Source organism: Theropithecus gelada, chromosome 7a (assembly GCF_003255815.1).
Source record: "Theropithecus gelada isolate Dixy chromosome 7a, Tgel_1.0, whole genome shotgun sequence".
Taxonomy (NCBI): domain Eukaryota; kingdom Metazoa; phylum Chordata; class Mammalia; order Primates; family Cercopithecidae; genus Theropithecus; species Theropithecus gelada.
This window is the reverse complement of record NC_037674.1, coordinates 24,634,317-24,654,442: the sequence shown is the minus strand read 5'-3', so window position 1 is coordinate 24,654,442 and position 20,126 is coordinate 24,634,317. Positions and strand designations below refer to the sequence as shown.

The window sequence follows — 20,126 nt, the reverse complement described above, 5'->3', positions numbered from 1 at the left end:
GACAAGAGGCACACTGTGAGTACTGACCTACCTACCAGTGGCTGAGAAGCTGACCAACACACAACACAAATCACTGGTGTGATTCCAACACATATCCTAGGCTCTTCCTACAGAAGTTGAAAGTTTTATGATGCCGTGCCTTTAAATATCCTACTTAATAAGGTATGTTCACATTCATTTTTAGTTTTAAAGGGGGAAGGTGAACCAATGAATAGGGACATATCAGGCACACATCTGAAAGAGGAAGTAGAATTCCCCGGTTATCTGCGATATCAGGTAAGGCCATTGTTTTCGCGAGGAAACAAGGTAGGAACCTTTACTCCTGGCATGAACCTGTCCTCCATAGCCAGACAACTGAGAAGTCAATAGAAGCTGATGGGCAAAAAGAAGTGACCAGGCAGAGAGAGAAACAAAAAAGGACTAATGAAAGCAAATTTTCTGCAAACTTGACTTCCAAAACAACTTAAAGCATAATATCTTTTGTGTGGAAGAAAAATCATTATTATTTAATTTATTCTTTTATACTTTGTTTTACAACAGTCTATTATTTCATCTTATAAAAACAGAAACAACAGACAAAACCAAAGCACCCATTTTATTGGCTTTCTCATTAGAAGTCCATCTCACAGATTTTAAGGATTTCTGTTCAACCAACATCTGTAAACTCTAGAAGGGTCTATAATTTCCTTTGGAGTTTCATCTAGCTTTTTATGGAAAGCTTTTCTTCCAAAACATATACAAGAAGAACAATGGAATCTGTTGAGATCACAGAGTTTTTAGTGCTTGATACCTTATAAGCTACATTTAAATCAATTTTCTTCAAAATTGAAAACCCTTAATGGACATTTAAATTACTAAACAACTGACCCTTTTTACATTGTGAAGCACCTTTATACTTTTTGTTAGATAAAAACAAACTACTCTTCTTAGACTTAACCAAGATAATCTATGAGAACTGCATTTTTATTAAATGTGAAAATTCCATAGCACTTCTCATGGCTCTTCTAGAACACAACAGCTTATGCATATTATGGCCAAGTTGAGTTGTTCCTTAAATAAAGCAAGCTTCTAGATGCCACACAGTCTTATCTCTTCTAAGGCCAAAACACTAGAATGGGAAAAAGCCATAAAAGAAACTCTTTGGACATAAAGCTACCTATCTTTATCACTACTGCTTAGTCTCAAGAAAAAATTAGAGCCAAGCAAAGTCAAAATTAGATATCACTTCCCATAACTGGTGCAGGATTGGTAAGGGCAGCTTGTAAGTGTGCCAGAATTTAAAAAGTGATGGCAGAAAAAGTATTGGATTAAGTTAGAAGACTAGGATTTGGGATCTGGCTCCAGCTCATACCACCCATGTGGTCCTGACAAATCACTAAATTCTCTCACCTCAGTTTCTTCATGCTGATAACCCTGTGCCCCAGGGTTGGTGTGAGATTCAAATTAGATGGTATGTGTAAAGGGTCATGTGGGAACTATAAAAGGTATAACAAGTTGTTTTGTTCTTTTTTTCTTTACCATTGACTCTAAGTGTCTTCCTAAAGAGCAATCTATGTCAGGGCTTTGTTCTTTATTAAAAACCATGATTATCACCCATGACTCTGGAGATCATACAAGGCAAACAAATGAGTCAAGAACTGACCAGCACTTTGTCAGCATGTGGTCACAGGCAAAGTTGGTAACTGAAGTAATGAAATTTGGGTCTACCCCAGCACAGTGTGGCTAAGCAGCTGGGCCACCCCAACCCAGAGCAGTTTGGACACTCCCAAAAGAAATGCTCCCAACAAATTCCTTTTTTTTTAAAGCTAGAATCTAAACTACCTGACCCATTCTCTCTACTTTACTGTCTATTTACTTCCTCACAAATTCTTCTGTCTGCCAATGTGTGTTCTTGAGTTATGTGTGTGATACACGTGCCTAACTCTCCTCGCCCTGGCCCTAGCTTCACATTTTCCTCTTGGGTCACACCATGGGAAACATCCCTCCCAATTACGTCTAGCCTCTGAGGCTCCAAGACTCCAGACCACTCTACCATACCCTTAGACAATTCCTACCTGTGGGTAAGGCCTGGCAAATAATCCTGAAACTATTCCTAAACAATTTCTAAACAACATCTAAAGGATTGAAGGATTTTGCTTTGTGTGTGTTTAATTTGAATGGCCACTGAGCATTTCTATATCTAATTATTAGAAATTTGGAAACAGAAAAAAAGAACTGCACATGGGCCTTTGGAAGTCTGGCTGGTTTAACAGAAGCTTCAAGCCACAGCTTGATTTGAACATCTCTCCCTACACTGTCACCTCAAGTTCAACATCCTTAAAAAAAAGAAATTCCAACCAAGAGTTTCATATCCAGACAAACTAAGTTTCGTAAGTGAAGAAGAAATAAAATCCTTTTAAGACCATCAAAGGCTAAGGGAATTCATGACCATCAGACCTGCCTTACAAAAGATCCTTAAGGAAGTGTTAAACATGGAAACAAAAAACTGGTACCTTCCACCACAAAACACACTTAAGTACACAGCCCACCAACACTATTGAATTAGTCCATTCTCATGCTGCCAATAACAGACATACCAGAGACTGAGCAATTTATAAAGGAAAGAGGTTTAATTGACATAGTTCTGCATGACTGGGGAAGCCTCAGGAACTAACAATCATGGCGGAATGAGAAGCAAAATGTCCTTCTTCACATGGTGGCAGCAAGGAGAAGTGCCAAGTGAATGGTGGAAAAGCCCCTTATAAAACCATCAGTTCTCAAGAGAACTCACTTACAATCATGAAAACAGCAGCATGGGGATAACTGGCCCCATGATTCAATTACCTCCCAGGATCTCTCCCATGACATGTGGGGATTATGGGAACTAAAATTCAAGATAAGGTTTGGGTGGGGACATAGCCAATTATATAATCAATTCTACCAAAAAACCAGCTAACAAAGCGATGACAAGATCAGACCCTCACATGTCAATATTAGCTTGGAATTTAAACAGGCTAAATGCCCCACTTAAAAGACACAGAGTGATGAGTTGGATCAAGAAGCAAGAACCAACTGTGTGGTGTCTTCAAGAGACTCCTCTCACATGCAATGACACCTGTAGGCTTGAAGTAAAGGGATGGAGAAAGATCTATCAAGCAAACAGAAGACAAAAGAGCAGGGGTTGCTATTCTTATTTCAGACAAAACAGACTTTAAGCTAACAATGATCAAAAAGGTCAAAAATGGGCATTACATAATGATAAAGGGTTCAATTCAGCAAGATGACTTAACTGTCCTAAATATATATTCACCCAACATTAGAGCACCCAGATTTACAAAACCAAGTTCTTAGAGACCCACAAAGAGACTTAGATAACCAAACAATAATAGTGGGGGACATTAACACCCTACTCAGATCATCCAGGCAGAAAACTAACAAAGATATTAGGGACTTAAACTCAGCACTTGACCAAATGGACCTAACAGATATCTACAGAATACCCTACCCAACAACAGAATATACATTCTTCTCATCTGCACATGGCACATATTATAAGACTGACCACATGCCCAGCCATAAAGTAATTCTCAACAAATAAAAAAAAAATCATAACAATCATGCTCTCAGACTACAGCACAATAAAATAAATCAACAAAGAAGAATGCAATACCAAGAAGATTTCTCAAAACCATACAATTCCATGAAAACTAAACAACTTGCTCCTGAATAACTTTTAGGTAAAGAAGGATATTAAGGCAATGAAATTAATTCCGTAAAACTAATGACAACAAAAATATATCAGAATTTGTAAGACACAGCTAACGTAGTGTTAAGAGGAAGGTTTATAGCACTAAACACCTACATCAAAACATTAAAAAGATCTCAAATTAATAACCAAACATCACACCTAAAAGAACTAGGAAAACAATAGCAAACCAACCACAAAGCTAGCAGAAGAAAGTAAACAACCAAAATCAGAGCTGAACCAAATGAAATTGAGACATAAAAATCCACACAAAAGATCAACAAAACCAAAACTAGTCCTTTGAATGAATAAATAAGATTGACAGACTGCTGCCTAGATTAATAAAGAAAAAAGGGAGAAGATCCAAATAAACATAATCAGAAATGACAAAGGTGATATTGCCACTGACCTCAGAGAAATACAAAACACCCTCAGACACTATAGCAGACACCTCTGTGCACTCAAACTGGAAAACCTAAAAGAAATGGATAAACTCCTGGGACCCTAAAACCTCCCAAGACTGAACCAGGAAGAAACTGAATTCCTGAACAGACAAATAAAAAGTTCTAAAATTGAATCTGCAATAAAAAACCTACCAACCAGAAAAACCCCTGGAGCAGATGGATTCACAGTCAAATTCTACCAAACATATAAAGAAGACCTGTTACCAATCCTACTGGAATTATTTCCAAAAATTGAAGAGGAGAGACACCTGCCTAACTCATTCTTTGAGGCTAGCATGATTCTGATACCAAAACCTGGCAAAGACACAACAAAAAAAGAAAACTTCAGGTCAATATCCCTGATGAATATAGATGCAAAACTACTCAGCAAAAACTAGGAAACTGAATCCAGCAGCACATCACAAAGCAAGTCCACCATGATCAAGCCACCTTCATTCCTTGGATGCAAGGTTAGTTCAACATAGGCGAATCAATAAGTGTGATTTGCCACATAAACAGAATTAAAAACAAAAACCATATGATCATCTCAATAGAAATAAAAAGACTTTCAATAAAATTCAAGAACTCTTATGTTAAAAACTACCAACAAACTGGGCATCAAAGGAACATACCTCAAAATAATGAGAGCCATCTATAACAAACCCACAGTCAACATCATACTGAACAGGCAAAAGCTAGAGACATTCCCCTGAGAACCAGAACAAAAAAAGGATTCTCATTCTCACCTATTCAACATAGTATTGGAAGTCCTAGCCACAGCAATCAGGCAAGAGAAAGAAATAAAAGGCATCCACGTAGGAAAATAGGAAGTCAAACTATCTCTCTACACTGACAATATGATACTATAGCTAGAAAACCCCATGGTCTCTGCCCAAAGGCTTGTGGAACTGACAAATAACTTCAGTAAAGTTTCAGAATACAAAATCCATGTACAAAAATCAGCAGTATTTTCATACACCAGTAATGTCCAAGCTAAGAGCCAAATCAAGAACACAATACCATTCACAATAGCCACAAAAAGAATGAAATACTTAGGAATATAGCTAACCAAGGAGGTGAAAGATCTCTCCAAGAAGAATTACAAAACATGGCTGAAAGAAATCAGAGACAACACAAACAAACAGGAAAACACTCCATGATCATGGGTTGGAAGAATCAATATTATCAAAATGGCCATACTGCCCAAAGCAATTTACAGATTCAATGCTTTTCCTATCAAACTACCAATGTCATTTTTCACAGAATTAGAAAAAAAATTCAAAAACTCAAATCAAAAACGGGCCCAAATAGCCAAAGCAATCCTAAGGAAAAAGAACAGAGCCATTACACCACTCAACTTTAAACTATACTACAAGGCTACAGTAACCAAAACAGCATAAAACAACAGACACATAGACTGATGCAACAGAATAGAAAACTCAGAAATAAATCTATACACCTGCAGCCATCTGATCTTTGACAAAGTCAACAAAAATAAGCAATGGAGAAATGACTCCCTATTCAATAAATGGTACTGAGATAACTGGCTATTCATACACAGAAAATGGAAACTGGACCCCTTCCTTTTACCATATACAAAAATCAACTCAAGATAGATAAAAACTTAAATGTAAGACTTAAAACTATAAAAATCCTAGAAAAAAAAAAAGCCAGTATATTCAGTTCTGAACATAGACCTTGACAAAGATTTCATGATGAAATCTCCAAAAGCAATTGCAACAAAAACAAAAATTGGCAAGTGGGACCTAAACTAAAGAGCTTCTGTACAGCAAAAGAAACGGTCAACAGAGTAAACAGACAACCTACAGAATAGGATAAAATTTTTGCAAACTATGCATCTTACAAATGTCTAATATCCAGAATCTATAAAAATTATAAACCAATCAACAAGCAAGAAACAAATAACTCCATTAAAAAATGGGCAAAGGACATGGACAGATACTTCTCAAAAGAAGACATACACATGGCCAACAAGCATATTTAAAAAATGCTCAACATCACTAATCATTACAGAAATGCAAATTAAAACCATAATGAGATATCATCTCACACCAGTCAGAATGGCTATTACTAAAGTAATAAAATAACAGATGTTGCCAAGTTTGCCAAGAAAAGGGAATGCTTATACACTGCTGGTGAGAATGTAAATTAATTCAGCCATTGTGGAAAACAGTTTGGAGATTTCTCACAGAACTTAAAACAGAACTACCATTCAACTCAGCAATCCCTTTACTGGGTATATACCCAAATGAATATAAATCATTCTACCCAAAAGACACATGTGGCCGGGCGTGGTGGCTCACGCCTGTAATCCCGACACTTTGGGAGGCCAAGGCAGGCGAATCACGAGGTCAGGAGTTCTAGACCAGTCTGGCCAACATGGTGAAACCCTGTCTTTACTAAAAATACAAAAAATTAGCTGGGCGTCATGGCGGGTGCCTGTAATCCCGGCTACTCAGGAAGCTGAGGCAGGAGAATCTCTTGAACCAGGGAGGCGGAGGCTGCAGTGAGCCAAGATCACACCACTGCATACCAGTCCAGGCAACAGAGTGAGACTCTTTCAGAAAAAAAAAAAAAAAAGACACAAGCACTTATATATTCACTGCAGCACTATTCACAATAGCAAAGACATGGAATCAAACTAGATGCCCAATGGTTGACTGGATAAAGACAATCTAGTGCAAATACACTGTGGAATACTATGCTGCCATAAAAAGGAATGAAATAATGTCCTATGTAGCAACATGGATACAGCTGGAGGACATTATCCTAAGCAAATTAAGGCAGGAACAGAAAAAATACCATATGTTCTCAATTGTAAGTAGGAGGTAAACACTGAGTACATATGGTGACAAAGAGAGGAAAAATACACACCAGGGCCTAACTGAGGATGGTGAGTGGGAGGAGAGTGAGAGTCAAAAAACTACCCTTTGGATACTATGCTCACTACCTGGGTGACAAAATCATGTGTACACCAAACCCCAGAAACATGCAATTTATACATGTAAGAAACCTACATGTGTATGCCCTGAACCTAAAATTAAGTTGAAAAAGAAAATAAATAAAAGTTCTGGAAAAAAAGAAGATGAAGCATGCCTCATTTTAATAAAAACTGTGAAGTCATTATTCTTCAGGGGGAAAAGCTTATGAATATATACATAGAAAGAGAGGCAGAGAGACAGAAACACATGTTGTATGATAAGCAAATTGCTCTTTGTATTTTCTAAAGCATTCTGGGAAATTTACTTATTCAAAAAAATTCTAAAAGAAGGGAAGGAAAGACAGGCAGATGGATACAGAGAAAGAGAATAGGTTGTGGATTAAGAAGTATAAGCAAAAGATAAGAATTACATTAAGACTTACATTAAGCTTTTAAGACAGGTAGAAACTGCATTTCAGAAAAGGGAGAAAATTCATTTATAAAAGCACAGTGGTGTTTAGGATTAAAAGCCCAGAGGGAAGACGAAGCTTCCAATTAGTAAGTGGAATGGCCCAACCAAGGTAACACTGTCCACACAGGCACATATGGGCTCCAAAGGGACACAGGACAGAACGTAGTTAAGACAGGACCAGAAGAGTTCAGGCAATTAGGTAATGGTAAGCCTCTGAAGGCTTCTGAACTAAGTGACACCATGAAATGACTCTTAAGATCATTTGAAAGTCAACATTTTCAATGTCTATTAAGATTTTCTTACCTTTTCAACAATAACTCCCAAATCTAACTACTATATCATTTGGATCTTTACCTGTTTTACATCTCTATTTAGATATCTTGCTATCACACCAGACAAATTCAATGATAGATAGATAATCTATCTGTCTATCTATCTATCTATCTATCTATCTATCTAGAGAGAGAGAGAGAGAGAGAAACAAGCTTGTCATCTTACTGCCAAAATCACTTCGACACTATAATTTCCTAACGTTCCCAGTTATCCATACCTTGGACCTATTTACCTTATATTTCTTTTCTTCTTCCTTTCCTTCCTTCTTCCTCTCCCTCCTTCCCTTCCTTCTTCCCATTCTTCTTTCCTTCACTCCTAGATACCAGCAATTGCCAAATGCAACTGAATTCCATTTTACAGTCTTAAGAATCTACCAGTTGAGCAATCTACCCTACTTCAGGCTCTTCTCATTCAGTATAGAGTATAGAGCAATAGTTCCCTAATTGGCATCCTTTTACGCAGTCTTTTTGTCCTCCAACTCATACTGCACACAATACCTCTTGGTGCATGTTCTCCAATACTCCACTCCTTGTGCTACTTTGTCTTCATTCAAGCTCTACTCTCTGCCTGGAATGGCTGGTCATCTCTCTAAGTCTAGGAAATTCATAACTTCTCTAAGGATGCAGCTCAAAATGGAACCACCATCTACAGGACCTGAGGCACTTTTCCCTCCATACTTTTAGGGTTCTTGATAAATACCTTTATTATAGCAGGTATTATTTATTGTGATTGTTGTATGGCACTCTCCCCCAATTAGACACTAAGTCGCTATAAAGTAGAGACTGTGTCCTGCTTATCTTTGCATCCCAGCATCTAGCACAATTTCCAGTCCACAGAAGTCAATACATATTTGTTAAAGAAATCAATATCTTAGGTCAAAGGAGAAAGGCTATTCCCCTGAACCTCTCCCTATCCAATACCTTACCCAACTTCTTCATTCAATAAATATTGATTACCTCCCACATTATCTATACAACACACACACACACAATTATTTAATAAGCCCTTTGGTGATCTGGGTCTGTCTACAACCTTGGCCTGATACCATATCATTCTCTACTGTGTACATTATTTTCAAGAAACACTCAACTATCTGTAGTTCTCTGGACATATAATCTTCTCTCACTTCTTTCTGCCTCTGTATCTACTGTTTGGTCAGACTGGAATTCTTTTTGACTGTTTGCCTACCTAGGAAATATTTATTTATTATTTAATTTTTGGCTGGTTGCTAACTCCTTAGTTAAGCTGGCTGGCTTGCTTATTTATTTACTTATTTATTTATTTGAGACAGTGTCTCACCCTGGAGTGCAGTGGCACAATGTCAGCTCACTGCAACCTCTGTTTCCTGGATTCAAAAAATTCTCATGCCTCAGTCACCTGAGTAGCTGGGATTACAGGTGCTTGCCACCATGCCTGGCTTATTTTTGTGTTTCTGGTAGAGACAGGGTTTTACTATGTTGGCCAGGCTGGTCTCAAACTCCTGGCCTCAAGTGATCCACCCACCTCGGCCTCCCAAAGTGCTGGAATTACAGGCATGAGCCCCTGCACCCAGCCTTAAGCTGGCTTTGTCTTCTTTGTTTTCTGGTCTCCCTAGACCCAAATACAACTCCATCACCACATTCATCACTCTATTAGTACCTCCACTACCAGGCATTATTCTTAGCACATTATACAGATTATTCTCATAAGAGAAGCATCTTAACCTTATATCTTATATAACATCTTAACATCATAAACCTGTTATGCCTATTTTCATGGCAAAACTGAGGTAAACTTTAGTCTACTGCCTTTCTGAAATGAGAGCCAGGAAACATTTTCTGCAAAGAACCAGATATTAAATATTTTAGGTTTTGTGGACTATTCAATCTCTATTGCAACTACTCAACTCTTATAGTGCAAAGGCAGCCACAGCTAATACATGGCCATGTTCTAGTAAAAGTTTATTTCATAAAAACAGACGGCAGGCCTGATTTGGCCAGTAGGCCATAGTTTGCTTATACTGGTTCTAAAGACTCAATCAAGCTTCATCAAATTAAATTGGATCGACAGTGTTAGAAGCTAAAACCCAATCCCTGCTTCCAAATGATTCCCTTATCTCATCCCAAAGTTTTCAGTATATGAAACCTTTAAGAAATTACTTTGTGGGTAAATCCACAGTAGCAACTCAACGATCAGTTGTAGAACTGAACTGAATGAGACAGAAATGGGGCCCTGAGGCTGATGTTTGTGTTAATCTCCTACTTATCCCCCATAACCCTCCACTAAGGGCAACTGGATCTTAACTAGATGTCCTTGCCCCCAGTACTGATTTCTCACCATTAGATAACCTTTAGTCTAAGAGGAACAGCCAGCCCAAGACTCCATCCTGTGCCTGCAACATTTACCTGGCCTTCATCTCAGTTTCTGATGTTACTGGTAGAAAAATAAAATTAACTGAAAGCAGACCACAAATAGAAATAAGCTTCCACACTAAATTGGGCCACAAGTTTCAACCTAAGAAGTGAACACTTTATAGTGTTCTGAGCATTGTTTCACAGAGTTAGAGCAGTTCTCTAACCTAGTCCATTTTTTATACAAGTAGCATAACAACCAGAAAAAAATGGATAAGGGAAAAAAGATAAAAAAGAGAAGCTTACTGAATTATAAGCCCCTGGAAGACAGGAATCATGTCTCATTCACCCTTACCTACCCAGCATAGTGATGAATGAATGAATGAAAATGTATGAATGAATGAATACATTTATGAAGCTAAGATTCTAAATAATTAAGCTTGCTGAAACACAGTTTCCAAATTCCCTCAAGTATGCTGTAAAACCAGTGGAGAAGTTGAAACCTCCCAGCTGTGAGTGAGGGAATAACCTATATCTTACTTTCTGCAGCCAACTCACCATCTTGAGTGTTTGGACTCAGGATTTGGGTTCGGAGTTCCTCCAGGCTAATTCCCAGACACCTACAGATCTCCTCAGGGTTATAGGGTTCAGGATGAAGGGCATCTTCTGTGACCAACAACATTTCTTCTAGACTAATCCCTAGTTTAGCCTGCACCTCGTCCAGCCGCAGAACGTTGTCCCATTGCAAGTTTTTGTATTTAGCCAGGAGCTGCAAATTCAAACCGAGATAATGGTCAATTTTTATTTCAGAATTTGATATGTACTATTTTAATTAGCCAGATTCAACTTCAAGCTGTTTTTTTTTTTGTTGTTGTTGTTGTTTTCCATTCAACCTCTCTAAATTTCCCACCATTACTTGGAAATGCATACTGGCTTCAGCTGCCTGGAATTAAACATGTTTGTATGACACTCACTGACTAGTTAAGTATTTGTCCTGAAACACACACACACACATGCACACACACTCAACTAATCCCTCACTGGTTTTTTTTTTTTGTTTGTTTGTTTTTTTTTTTTTGGCCTGTCACCACTTTCCCTCCGGGCTATTTCTTTGAATAATTTTACTCTTTTATCCCTATTCAGTTCATGCCTACTGCATTCCTCCCTAGGAAGTCAAGAGAAAACCACTTACATCTCATGTGACCTGGGTCCTGAAAGGATACTGTACGTCCAATTAGGGTACTTCCTGTTTACTATATGTCTCTTTGAAAATGGCATTATATGGGCATTTGGGGTAAAGTCATAAATTTGAAATGAAAACCTCCTTGGTGACCTTATGTGAAGCACTTCATTAGGTCACTGGTGGTAGTAGAGTTGTATGTTCCTCTATCCTCAAGAAAAAGAGTTTGGCTTCTAACTGCATCCTGAGCTATCTCCTCAATCTGACGGCGAAGGTTAAGTACAAACCAAATCTGTAACCACCATGGGAACCCCAATCCAGAATATATTTCTGTCATTCTCCCCAAACAATATCAGAGTAGGTGGCAATCAAAACAGGGAAGATTTCTGTCATCCTGAGGTCTACAATATTCATGGCCTGGGTGTGAGGACAGAGGGGCAGTTTAAACAGCAAAAAGAAACAAGAGAAGGGGAAATCAGTCTTCAAGAAAATGTGCATCTGATTTACTCTTCCATTATGTTGATGATTTTCTTTTTGACAGGAAGCGGGGTTTACCAAAAGACTATTGTACTCTGGTTACAGCCACTGACTTCTGAAGAATGTTAATAACAGAAGTTCTTATATTAATTTAATCCTCTTTTTAAAACCCTGGCTTGTATATTTGAAATGAGTTAATGATTTTAAGGCCAAACTGGGAAACAAAACAACAGAACTATGATTTTTGGTTGAATTATTTCATGGAACATGGTGTCATTAAAAAAAAAAAAAGAAAACAAAAACATGAGCTAAAACTTCTTCCGACCTGTTTGCTTAGCACATTAGTTCATTAGCAGTACTGGGTTGATAGCTCCACAGACTGACCCATTCATTCATTCATTCATTCATTCATTCATTTCATTCACTCATTCATGTTCTATATTCCAATGTATTCCAAAAATAATTTGAGAAAACTTACAAAGATATACATAATACAAAAGAATAAATATATATTTATTTTATATGGAAAAAAAGAGCTGAAGTCAATGATCTCCTACAATGATGCTTTCTGGCAACACATCCACAATCCAACTGAGATAAGCAATGAAGCTAACAAAAATAATAGTGCGATATAGTCTAAAATATGCCCCATATTTCTTATAATCTTCAACAATCCTGTGAGACAGATATTATTTCTCTATTTAGAAAATAATAGTAGGCCGGGTGTGGTGGCTCAAGCCTGTAATCCCAGCACTTTGGGCAGCCAAGGTGAGTGGATCACTTGAGGTCAGGAGTTTAAGACCAGCCTGGCCAACATGGTGAAACCCCATCTCTACTAATAATACAAAAATTAGCTGAGCATGATGGTGCGTGCCTGTAATCCCAGCTACTCGGGAGGCTGAGGTAGAAGAAACACTTGAACCCGGGAGGCGGAGGTTGCAGTTTGCTGAGATCGTGCCATTGCACTCCATCCTGGGCAACAAAAGCCAAACTCCGTCTCCAAAAATAATAATAATAGTAAGTGACTTGTCCAAAGTCACTTAACAAGGCCAGGTGTGGTGGCCTCATTAATCCCAGCTTTGGAAGGCTGAGGTGGACAGATCACTTGAGGACATGAGTTCAAGGCAAGCCTGACCAACATGGCGAAACCTCGTCTCTACTAAAAATACAAAAATTAGCTGGGCATGGTGGCATGTGCCTGTCATCCCAGCTACTCAAGAGGCTGAGGAATGAAAATCGTTTGAACCCAGAAGGCAGAGGTTGCAGTGAGCGGAGATGGGGCCACTGTGCTCCAGCCTGGGTGATGAAGTAAGACTCTGTCTCAAAAAAACAAAAACAAGAAAACAAAGTATCTCAACTAGTTAATAACAGAGTTGGAAACTGAATCCAGGTCTTATAACTCTTTCTTGCTTCCCCAAGGCCACATTCTCAATGAGGTATGGATGATGACTATATCAAGTTACCCATATGAGTTCAAATCACTGATCAAGTCTTAGAAACACATTTCAAAACACAAACCTAGATCTGTGCTAGAAGTGAACATTCCAGTAATTTAAAAACACTTTGATAAATGGGTTCCTTCCAAACAAAAAAAGAAAAACATCAGAGAACTGCCCCCAAGAGATGACAGTGGGCTCTTTCTAAGAAGCTTTTGATCTCCAAGTTCCCATTCCCATTCTCTCTTGAACCAGTCACATTGCCCCAGGCACTTGATCCAAGAAAACTGGGCCAGTGATGTGTGGGGAGAAAGTCTGCAAGAGATGGCTGCAGCCCACAAGATTCAGTTTTCAAAGGCAGCCTCCCGATGTGCTCTTCTGCAGATTAAGGCAGTTCACATTCACTCCAGCAATATCCCACTTTACTGTGACATGAGTTGTCCAGTGAGCCCTCAGCTGGAGAATCCACACAACCAATTTGGTGTGTATTTCAATTAAGGATGAAATCTACCATATGCCCCCAATGACAGCTGCACAGCCCATGAGCTATTGAATTATGCTACATTGAGGGAGTCAAATAGAAAAGCCTCTTAAGCCCTTTGAAATTTGGCTTGGAAAACAGAAAGATGACTTTTGGATGAAGGAAATGGGTGGATAAGATCATTGTTGCTCAAAGACAGAGCTTCGTGAAGGCACTTGTGGCCCAGGTGACTGACCTCCTTCACATTTGTGAAGCAAGGCTATGAGTCAGGGCTATGGGTTATTTTGTCACAACTTTCTCACTCAGTAGTAGGGCGGGGAAATAAGAGAAGGCAGTTCTTTGTCCACATTCACCATTTTCTTTTCACCATGTCAAACATTAAGTATTCATATCAGATACCACTTCTGAGAGGTTCCTGAGCTCTGTTCCATGCTCTGTGGACAAGAAAGCAGGCAACAAGTGCTTTGTCCACAGTCATGGAAAGAGGCACTGATAAATAGTGCTAAAACTCTGTTTTAGGTTGGTTTCTCTCAGATGCAGGCCCTGTGACAAAAATTTGAGGGTAAGAATTTGAGGGGAAGGTGATCCTAAGAAACATTAATAGAGGAATGGAAAGTGAGACAGGAAGAGAAGTCAATATGAGGTATACTGATGTTGGCAGGTGAGTCTGGGCCTGCTGAGCTTCAAATCACAGGTCCTCTGGAATCTGTATGTGTAAAGCTCAGTCCTGTCCTACCATGGGCAAGAAAGCCAAAGTATTTACCCAATAACTCCCAGTTATCACTGATTGAGGCGGCTCTCAAGGATATTAACTCCTTAGCACTTTCAGGTTGTCCCAGACACAAACAAAAATACTAAGCCCTCTGCTCTTGGTCTGAGACTCCCTGGGTCTTCTGGTAAGAGGGTATGGTAGAGAAAGTGTTAAGATATTCATGAAGAACTCTCATCATCTCCTACTTTTTGGTCAACTTCTAGTCCATCCTACCTTCTCAAAACCTATCAATGGCAGCATTATGCTTTTCACCAACCATTGTGTCTTGAAGCTGCAGCCCTTATTGACTAAAAGCTTTTTCTTCATTTCCTTCATTCATGTGCATCTGCTCACAATGAGTGTTTACTGAGTGCCTATTACTTTCCAGGCCCCAGGCAGACAGCAGTGAGTAAGGCATACATGGCTCCTGACCACGTGCAGCTCACAGTCCACCAGAAAAGACAGAGGTTAAATTAAAACTATGTTTAACATAAAGAACTTCATCTAATTGTGATAAACTGCTATAATAGAAAAATACATGACATGGTAAGGGCACATAAAAGAGTGTTTAACCTAACTGAGGCCAGAAGGCAGTCAAGGAAAACTTCCTCAAAGTAATGAAGTATACGCCAGAAGGAAAACAAAAATCGAATCATAGAGAGCCTGTACCCAACCCTTACTAGGTCCAGTCAGAGCTTCTCTCATATCTCTCCCTTTTTATCCCATCCTCACTGATACTCTAGTACCTACTTCTCTTCAACCAAGGCAAAAGCTTCTGCTACCATATTAATATTTCTAAAATACCTATAACAACCACTGCTTTCAAAGCCAAGCCTGGGTAAGCCTGAGCATAGCACTGAAGGTCCTGCCACAATCTGGTTCCACTAAACACATTACCCCTATTCCCCAGTATGTATGTCCTCTGCCATGCAGCTTGGACTCACCATTGCCTGAATACTCCATGCTAGAGTCTTGGCAGAGTATGCACTATTGAATCAACTGGCTGAGTGAAATTGGCTACGTTCTTGAGTATTTAATTTTTCTCTGCTCAAATTCAAGGAAACTGCCAAAACCCTGAGCATATTATGCCAACTTCTCCTCACATTCTATCACCAGACAAAGAATAAGTTTCATACTGACTACTAAGTGACAGGAACTAAAAACTCATGACTGATGGACCCTGACCAGACAGGCCCTGTAAAGAATCACTATGAATTTTCCTTGAAGTGTAAGAGGATCATATGAAACTCTCTCCTTCACTGCCTCTCATGTTGTCACAAGGAGCTCAGGGTATGCAAAAAGCAACAGTATAATTTCTCTTCCCTACTTGACTTCCCATAATACTTATTATGGGCATCACACATTTTATTATTCAATATAACTAAGGGATACTGTATAAGGAAAGCACTTCTGGAAACATTTAAGCCCCAACTATGTGTAAAATATGAAAAATTTTGTACCTACTAAGGTGTCCGGAGCTGCGCGCCCCGGCCATAGCAAATAATAATTAATGATTAAACGCCCGAGCTCTATTCCTTTCCACCTTCTACCTCCTCCCTAGATTTGTTGTTTCTCTTTTGTATCAATACCTCATAAAAGATGGCGCTCTTCCTGTTTTTTCTTCACCTGTTTTTCCCCCGCCCGCGGCGAAAATCGTTACTTTGTAGCGCAGGCCCCATCCTGCGCCCAGGAAAATTACCAACTGACAGCGCAGGCGCAACATGACCTCCGACCAGAGAAACCAATACCTACCTAGCCACACCCTCCGCGATGAGATCATCTCCGCCTCTGGCCCAACCCCTTCCCCTCCAAGTGTATATAAGGCATTGCATTACCGCCATTAAACGAGACTTGATCAGAGCACTGTCTTGTCTCCATTTCTCGTGTCTCTTGTCCCCCAAATTCCCACTCCCTCCTCCAGGGCCTGCTTCGACGATCCCGCGGGCCGGGATACTAAGGATCCCTGGTTACTTTATCATAAAAATGTGCTTCATTAAAATATCATTTATACAAGTAGTAATTATAAATCTCTATTGAGTTTGCTTTGAAAAAATTTTAATTTTAGTCAAATGCTCTACAAGGCTCTGATTTTTTATGAATTTGCATCAATTAGCTTTTGAAAGCTGGTGGACAGAGAGAAAGAGACAGAGATAGAGACAGAGAAAGAAGGTGAGACAGAAGTTGAGAATAGAAGAAATTGCTAGCATTAAGGCAAAACAAAGAAAAATTGTCTTTATTGGTTTAGTGTACTTCTCTATGTTAACTTGATTTAAAAAAAAAAAAAAAGTACTCTTTTTCCAAAAAGGATCTGAGAAAAATAGGAAGAAAGGAAAAATAAATGTTATTCATTACAACTTTGCCATGTGGAGCCCTAGCTGATCAGTCTCATTTTCAAAACTATCTTGACCTGGCCATTCTTCAACTGACACTTCATTATTATTGCTGGAAAACAGAAAGTTTGTTCAGACTGAGATAAGCTTTTTTTAAAAATATTTTTACATGAGAGTTTATTTATTTAATGAGACCATCTTCAAACAATTATATTCATTCACATGTTGCCAAAAATGGAAGAATAGAACCATATTGCAAAGAAAATATGCTTAGTAGAATTCCAGTCTATATTCCTAAGCAAAAGCATATTCCTAATATCAATATCTCTGAGTAAAGTGCACATTAGCAGTTTTATCTTCATTTCCCTTTTGTATGAAACCTGGGATTTTAGTGATTTGCAGCAACATGATTTAGAAACATTTTCCATCTTGATAAAGTCTTTCATTTTTCTTTCTTCCACATTTTAAAAGAGAAAAATTCAGAGTATTTAAAACAATGTGTTTATCTACGTCAATTGGGAGGAGTGTGTAGCAAAAAGCCAAATTCAGATGCCAATTTTGCTGACCAAAGTACCTCTAAAATGCATATGGGGTTATGCAGTTAAACTGAGAAAACATCCTCAAGAACAGGAGGTTCTGCAGTGGATTAAGATCTTCAGCTACTACTGCTTCCAAAGGAGATGCCCTTTTTCTAGTTAACTCTCAGAAAACATTCCCACATCCCAGTAACTTTCACAACAGAGACTCAGCACCACAATTTCATCCGTCATTTTCTTCTTGTATCTTTGGGAGAGTAGTCACAACATGAACTGATTTTACATGTCTAATACTTATTTCAGCTCACCTATGGATCTGGTAGAGGATATCTAATTTCGTGATAAAACTTTGAAAACAATGTTGTGTATGTTTGAGGTCTCCTTAGGAAGGCAACACTTACTCATCAACCTCAAGATGAAAGGTCAACAAGACTAAGCCCTCAAACAAATAAGACACTAATTTCTTCCATCTCCTGAAAAGGGAAGTGTGTCGTAAAAGAAAAAAAAGTTCATCAAACCTTTGATATTAAAAAGTTTACAGCACTGTTTCTCTACACATATGCACTGATCAAATACTATGAAGAGTTCAACATTAAAGCACTTCTATTACATTATTTTTAGACATTATCTTAATAAGTAAATTTAAAAAATAAAACATTTAAATCATAATTTTTCAAAAAATGTATACCCCCCAAATATTCCAGAAACAAAAAGCTTTATTTTCCTGGCTCCGTATATCTCTAATTTCCTGAATTTCCCAACCTCAGAGGATAGAAGTAAGAGGAGAAGTGCTAAGTCAGTAACAAGGGAAAACTACACTTTACACACCTCCACAGGATCTAGTCCAGTGTTGAGCATATAATAGGTACTTGTAAAAAACTGCGAAATTGTGCAAAATAAAGTACAGAGTAGGTGATGCAGGGAGTAGTCATTCATCTATTCAACAAATGTTTATCCTGTGTCTCTTCAGCTTAAGCACCACATCAAGCATTAGGGATATAAGAGTTAACAAGACAAACACCGCCTCAGTTCTCAGGTAAAACTGAATCTGAAAGAAGAGACAGACATTAAATAAATGATTGTGATAAGTGCCATAACTGAAAAATAAAGTGCTTCAAAATATAAAGGGGGCTCTAACTTAGTCCAGGAGTAAGCAAGTCAGGGAAGGCTTCCTTGAGGGACATTTAGACTAAGACTTCAAAGAGGGCTGAAGGAAGAATGTCCTGGGCAAGTGCAAAGTCTCTGAAATGAGAATGAGTCTCATGGCTGGAGTGTAAGGAAAGCAGGTGATGCTAAGAGATGAAGAGGATGAGGTGCACAGGTCTCAGATATGGTGGCTCTCCAGGTGGTGATATGGACTTTTTACTTTACTCCAACGAAATAGGAAGCTTTTGAAAGGTGTGAAGCAGGGGAATTTAAATTGTTTAGATTTAAATTTCTAAACTGTCATGTTGTTATTTAAAGAATGATTGGGAAAGAGATGAGCATGAATTTAAGGAACAGTGAGAAGGCTAATGTGATAGTCAATAACTGATGATGAGACCCATGGAAAAATATAAGGTATGGGAAAGATTGAGTTCAATTTCAACATGATCAGTTTGAGAGGTCTATGATTCATTCAAGTAAAGATGGTCAATAAGGCATTGGATATAGAGGTTTGGAGCTCAGCCAAGAAAGCCTTAGTTGAAGATGTTTATTAGGAAGTCATCATCATAGAGATGGAAGTTGAAGCTGAGGGCATGAGACCAACAGAAGAAAGACCACTAGAAAGAAGAAGACCAAGGCCAAGGCCTTGAAGAATACTGAATTTAAACATCTGTGGGAGGAGGAGTGAATTCCTGCCATCCCTTCATCCCTGCCCAGGGCAGGTCAGTGGGGGGAATGGCTAAAACCCAAAAGAAATAGCAACAAAAATATAAGGGGGAAAAAACGGAAGTGAAGTATACTGGAAACCAAAGGAAGAGAATGTTTCAAGAGGGAAAGACTGGTTAACTCTGTTGAAAGGTAAGAAATAACAATGAGAAATAAGATGAAGACTGAAAAGGGTCCACTGGATTTACCAATGAAAAAATCTTTGGTGGCCTAAGAAAGAGTAAATTCAATATTATGGAGAAGGCAGAAGTGAGATTTTAGTAAATTAAGGAATAAGAGGGAGGTAGAGGAGTAAAGATAACACATATAAAGCAATTTTTGAGAAGTTTAGCTGTGAAGAGAATGAAAAAGTAGAAATAGAAATAGTAGATGGACAGAGTTGTGAGGCTTAGGGTAGACTTTTCTAATACAAAATGCTAGAATAGATAGAGTCTGATAGAAAGGATTTAGTAGAGAAATAGAGGTGAGGAACAGGCTAAAGATGGAGTGAGTTCCCTGCAGCCACACACGGAAGGGCTGGCTTTGACAGGAGATGCAGATATAGAGAGACATGCAGATATGATGGCAGGAAGCCAAAGTCTATGTGACCACATCTATTTCCAACATGAAATATGGGAGAAGATCACTTTTCGAAGTTAGGCTGAATCAAGTAATGGGTGTTTGAGAGAAGTAAAGAAGGTCTGAAATTATTACTACGGAGAAAATAGATTTCAGGCTGTATTTAGGACCTGGTAAAGGTTGGTAATCGTAAGTCTTAGGTGATATCTATCAGTATCCATCAGGAGATCAAAGCAAGCGTGGAAGAAAACACAGTGGAGCT

General features: G+C 38.6%; 1 protein-coding gene across 7 annotated transcripts in view; it reads right to left on the bottom strand.

Annotated features, from left to right (window-relative positions):
• GALK2 (galactokinase 2) overlaps nt 1-20,126 on the bottom strand; it is a 174,862-nt gene that overhangs the window by 25,423 nt on the left and 129,313 nt on the right. For all 7 annotated transcript variants that reach the window (XR_003120261.1, XM_025390821.1, XM_025390818.1 and 4 more), the window contains one exon: nt 10,802-11,012. Coding sequence is in view for 6 of the 7 variants with exons in the window: in XM_025390821.1 (XP_025246606.1) it covers nt 10,802-11,012 (211 nt within the window). In the remaining variant the exon portion in view is untranslated. The remainder of the gene's footprint in view (nt 1-10,801; nt 11,013-20,126) is intronic.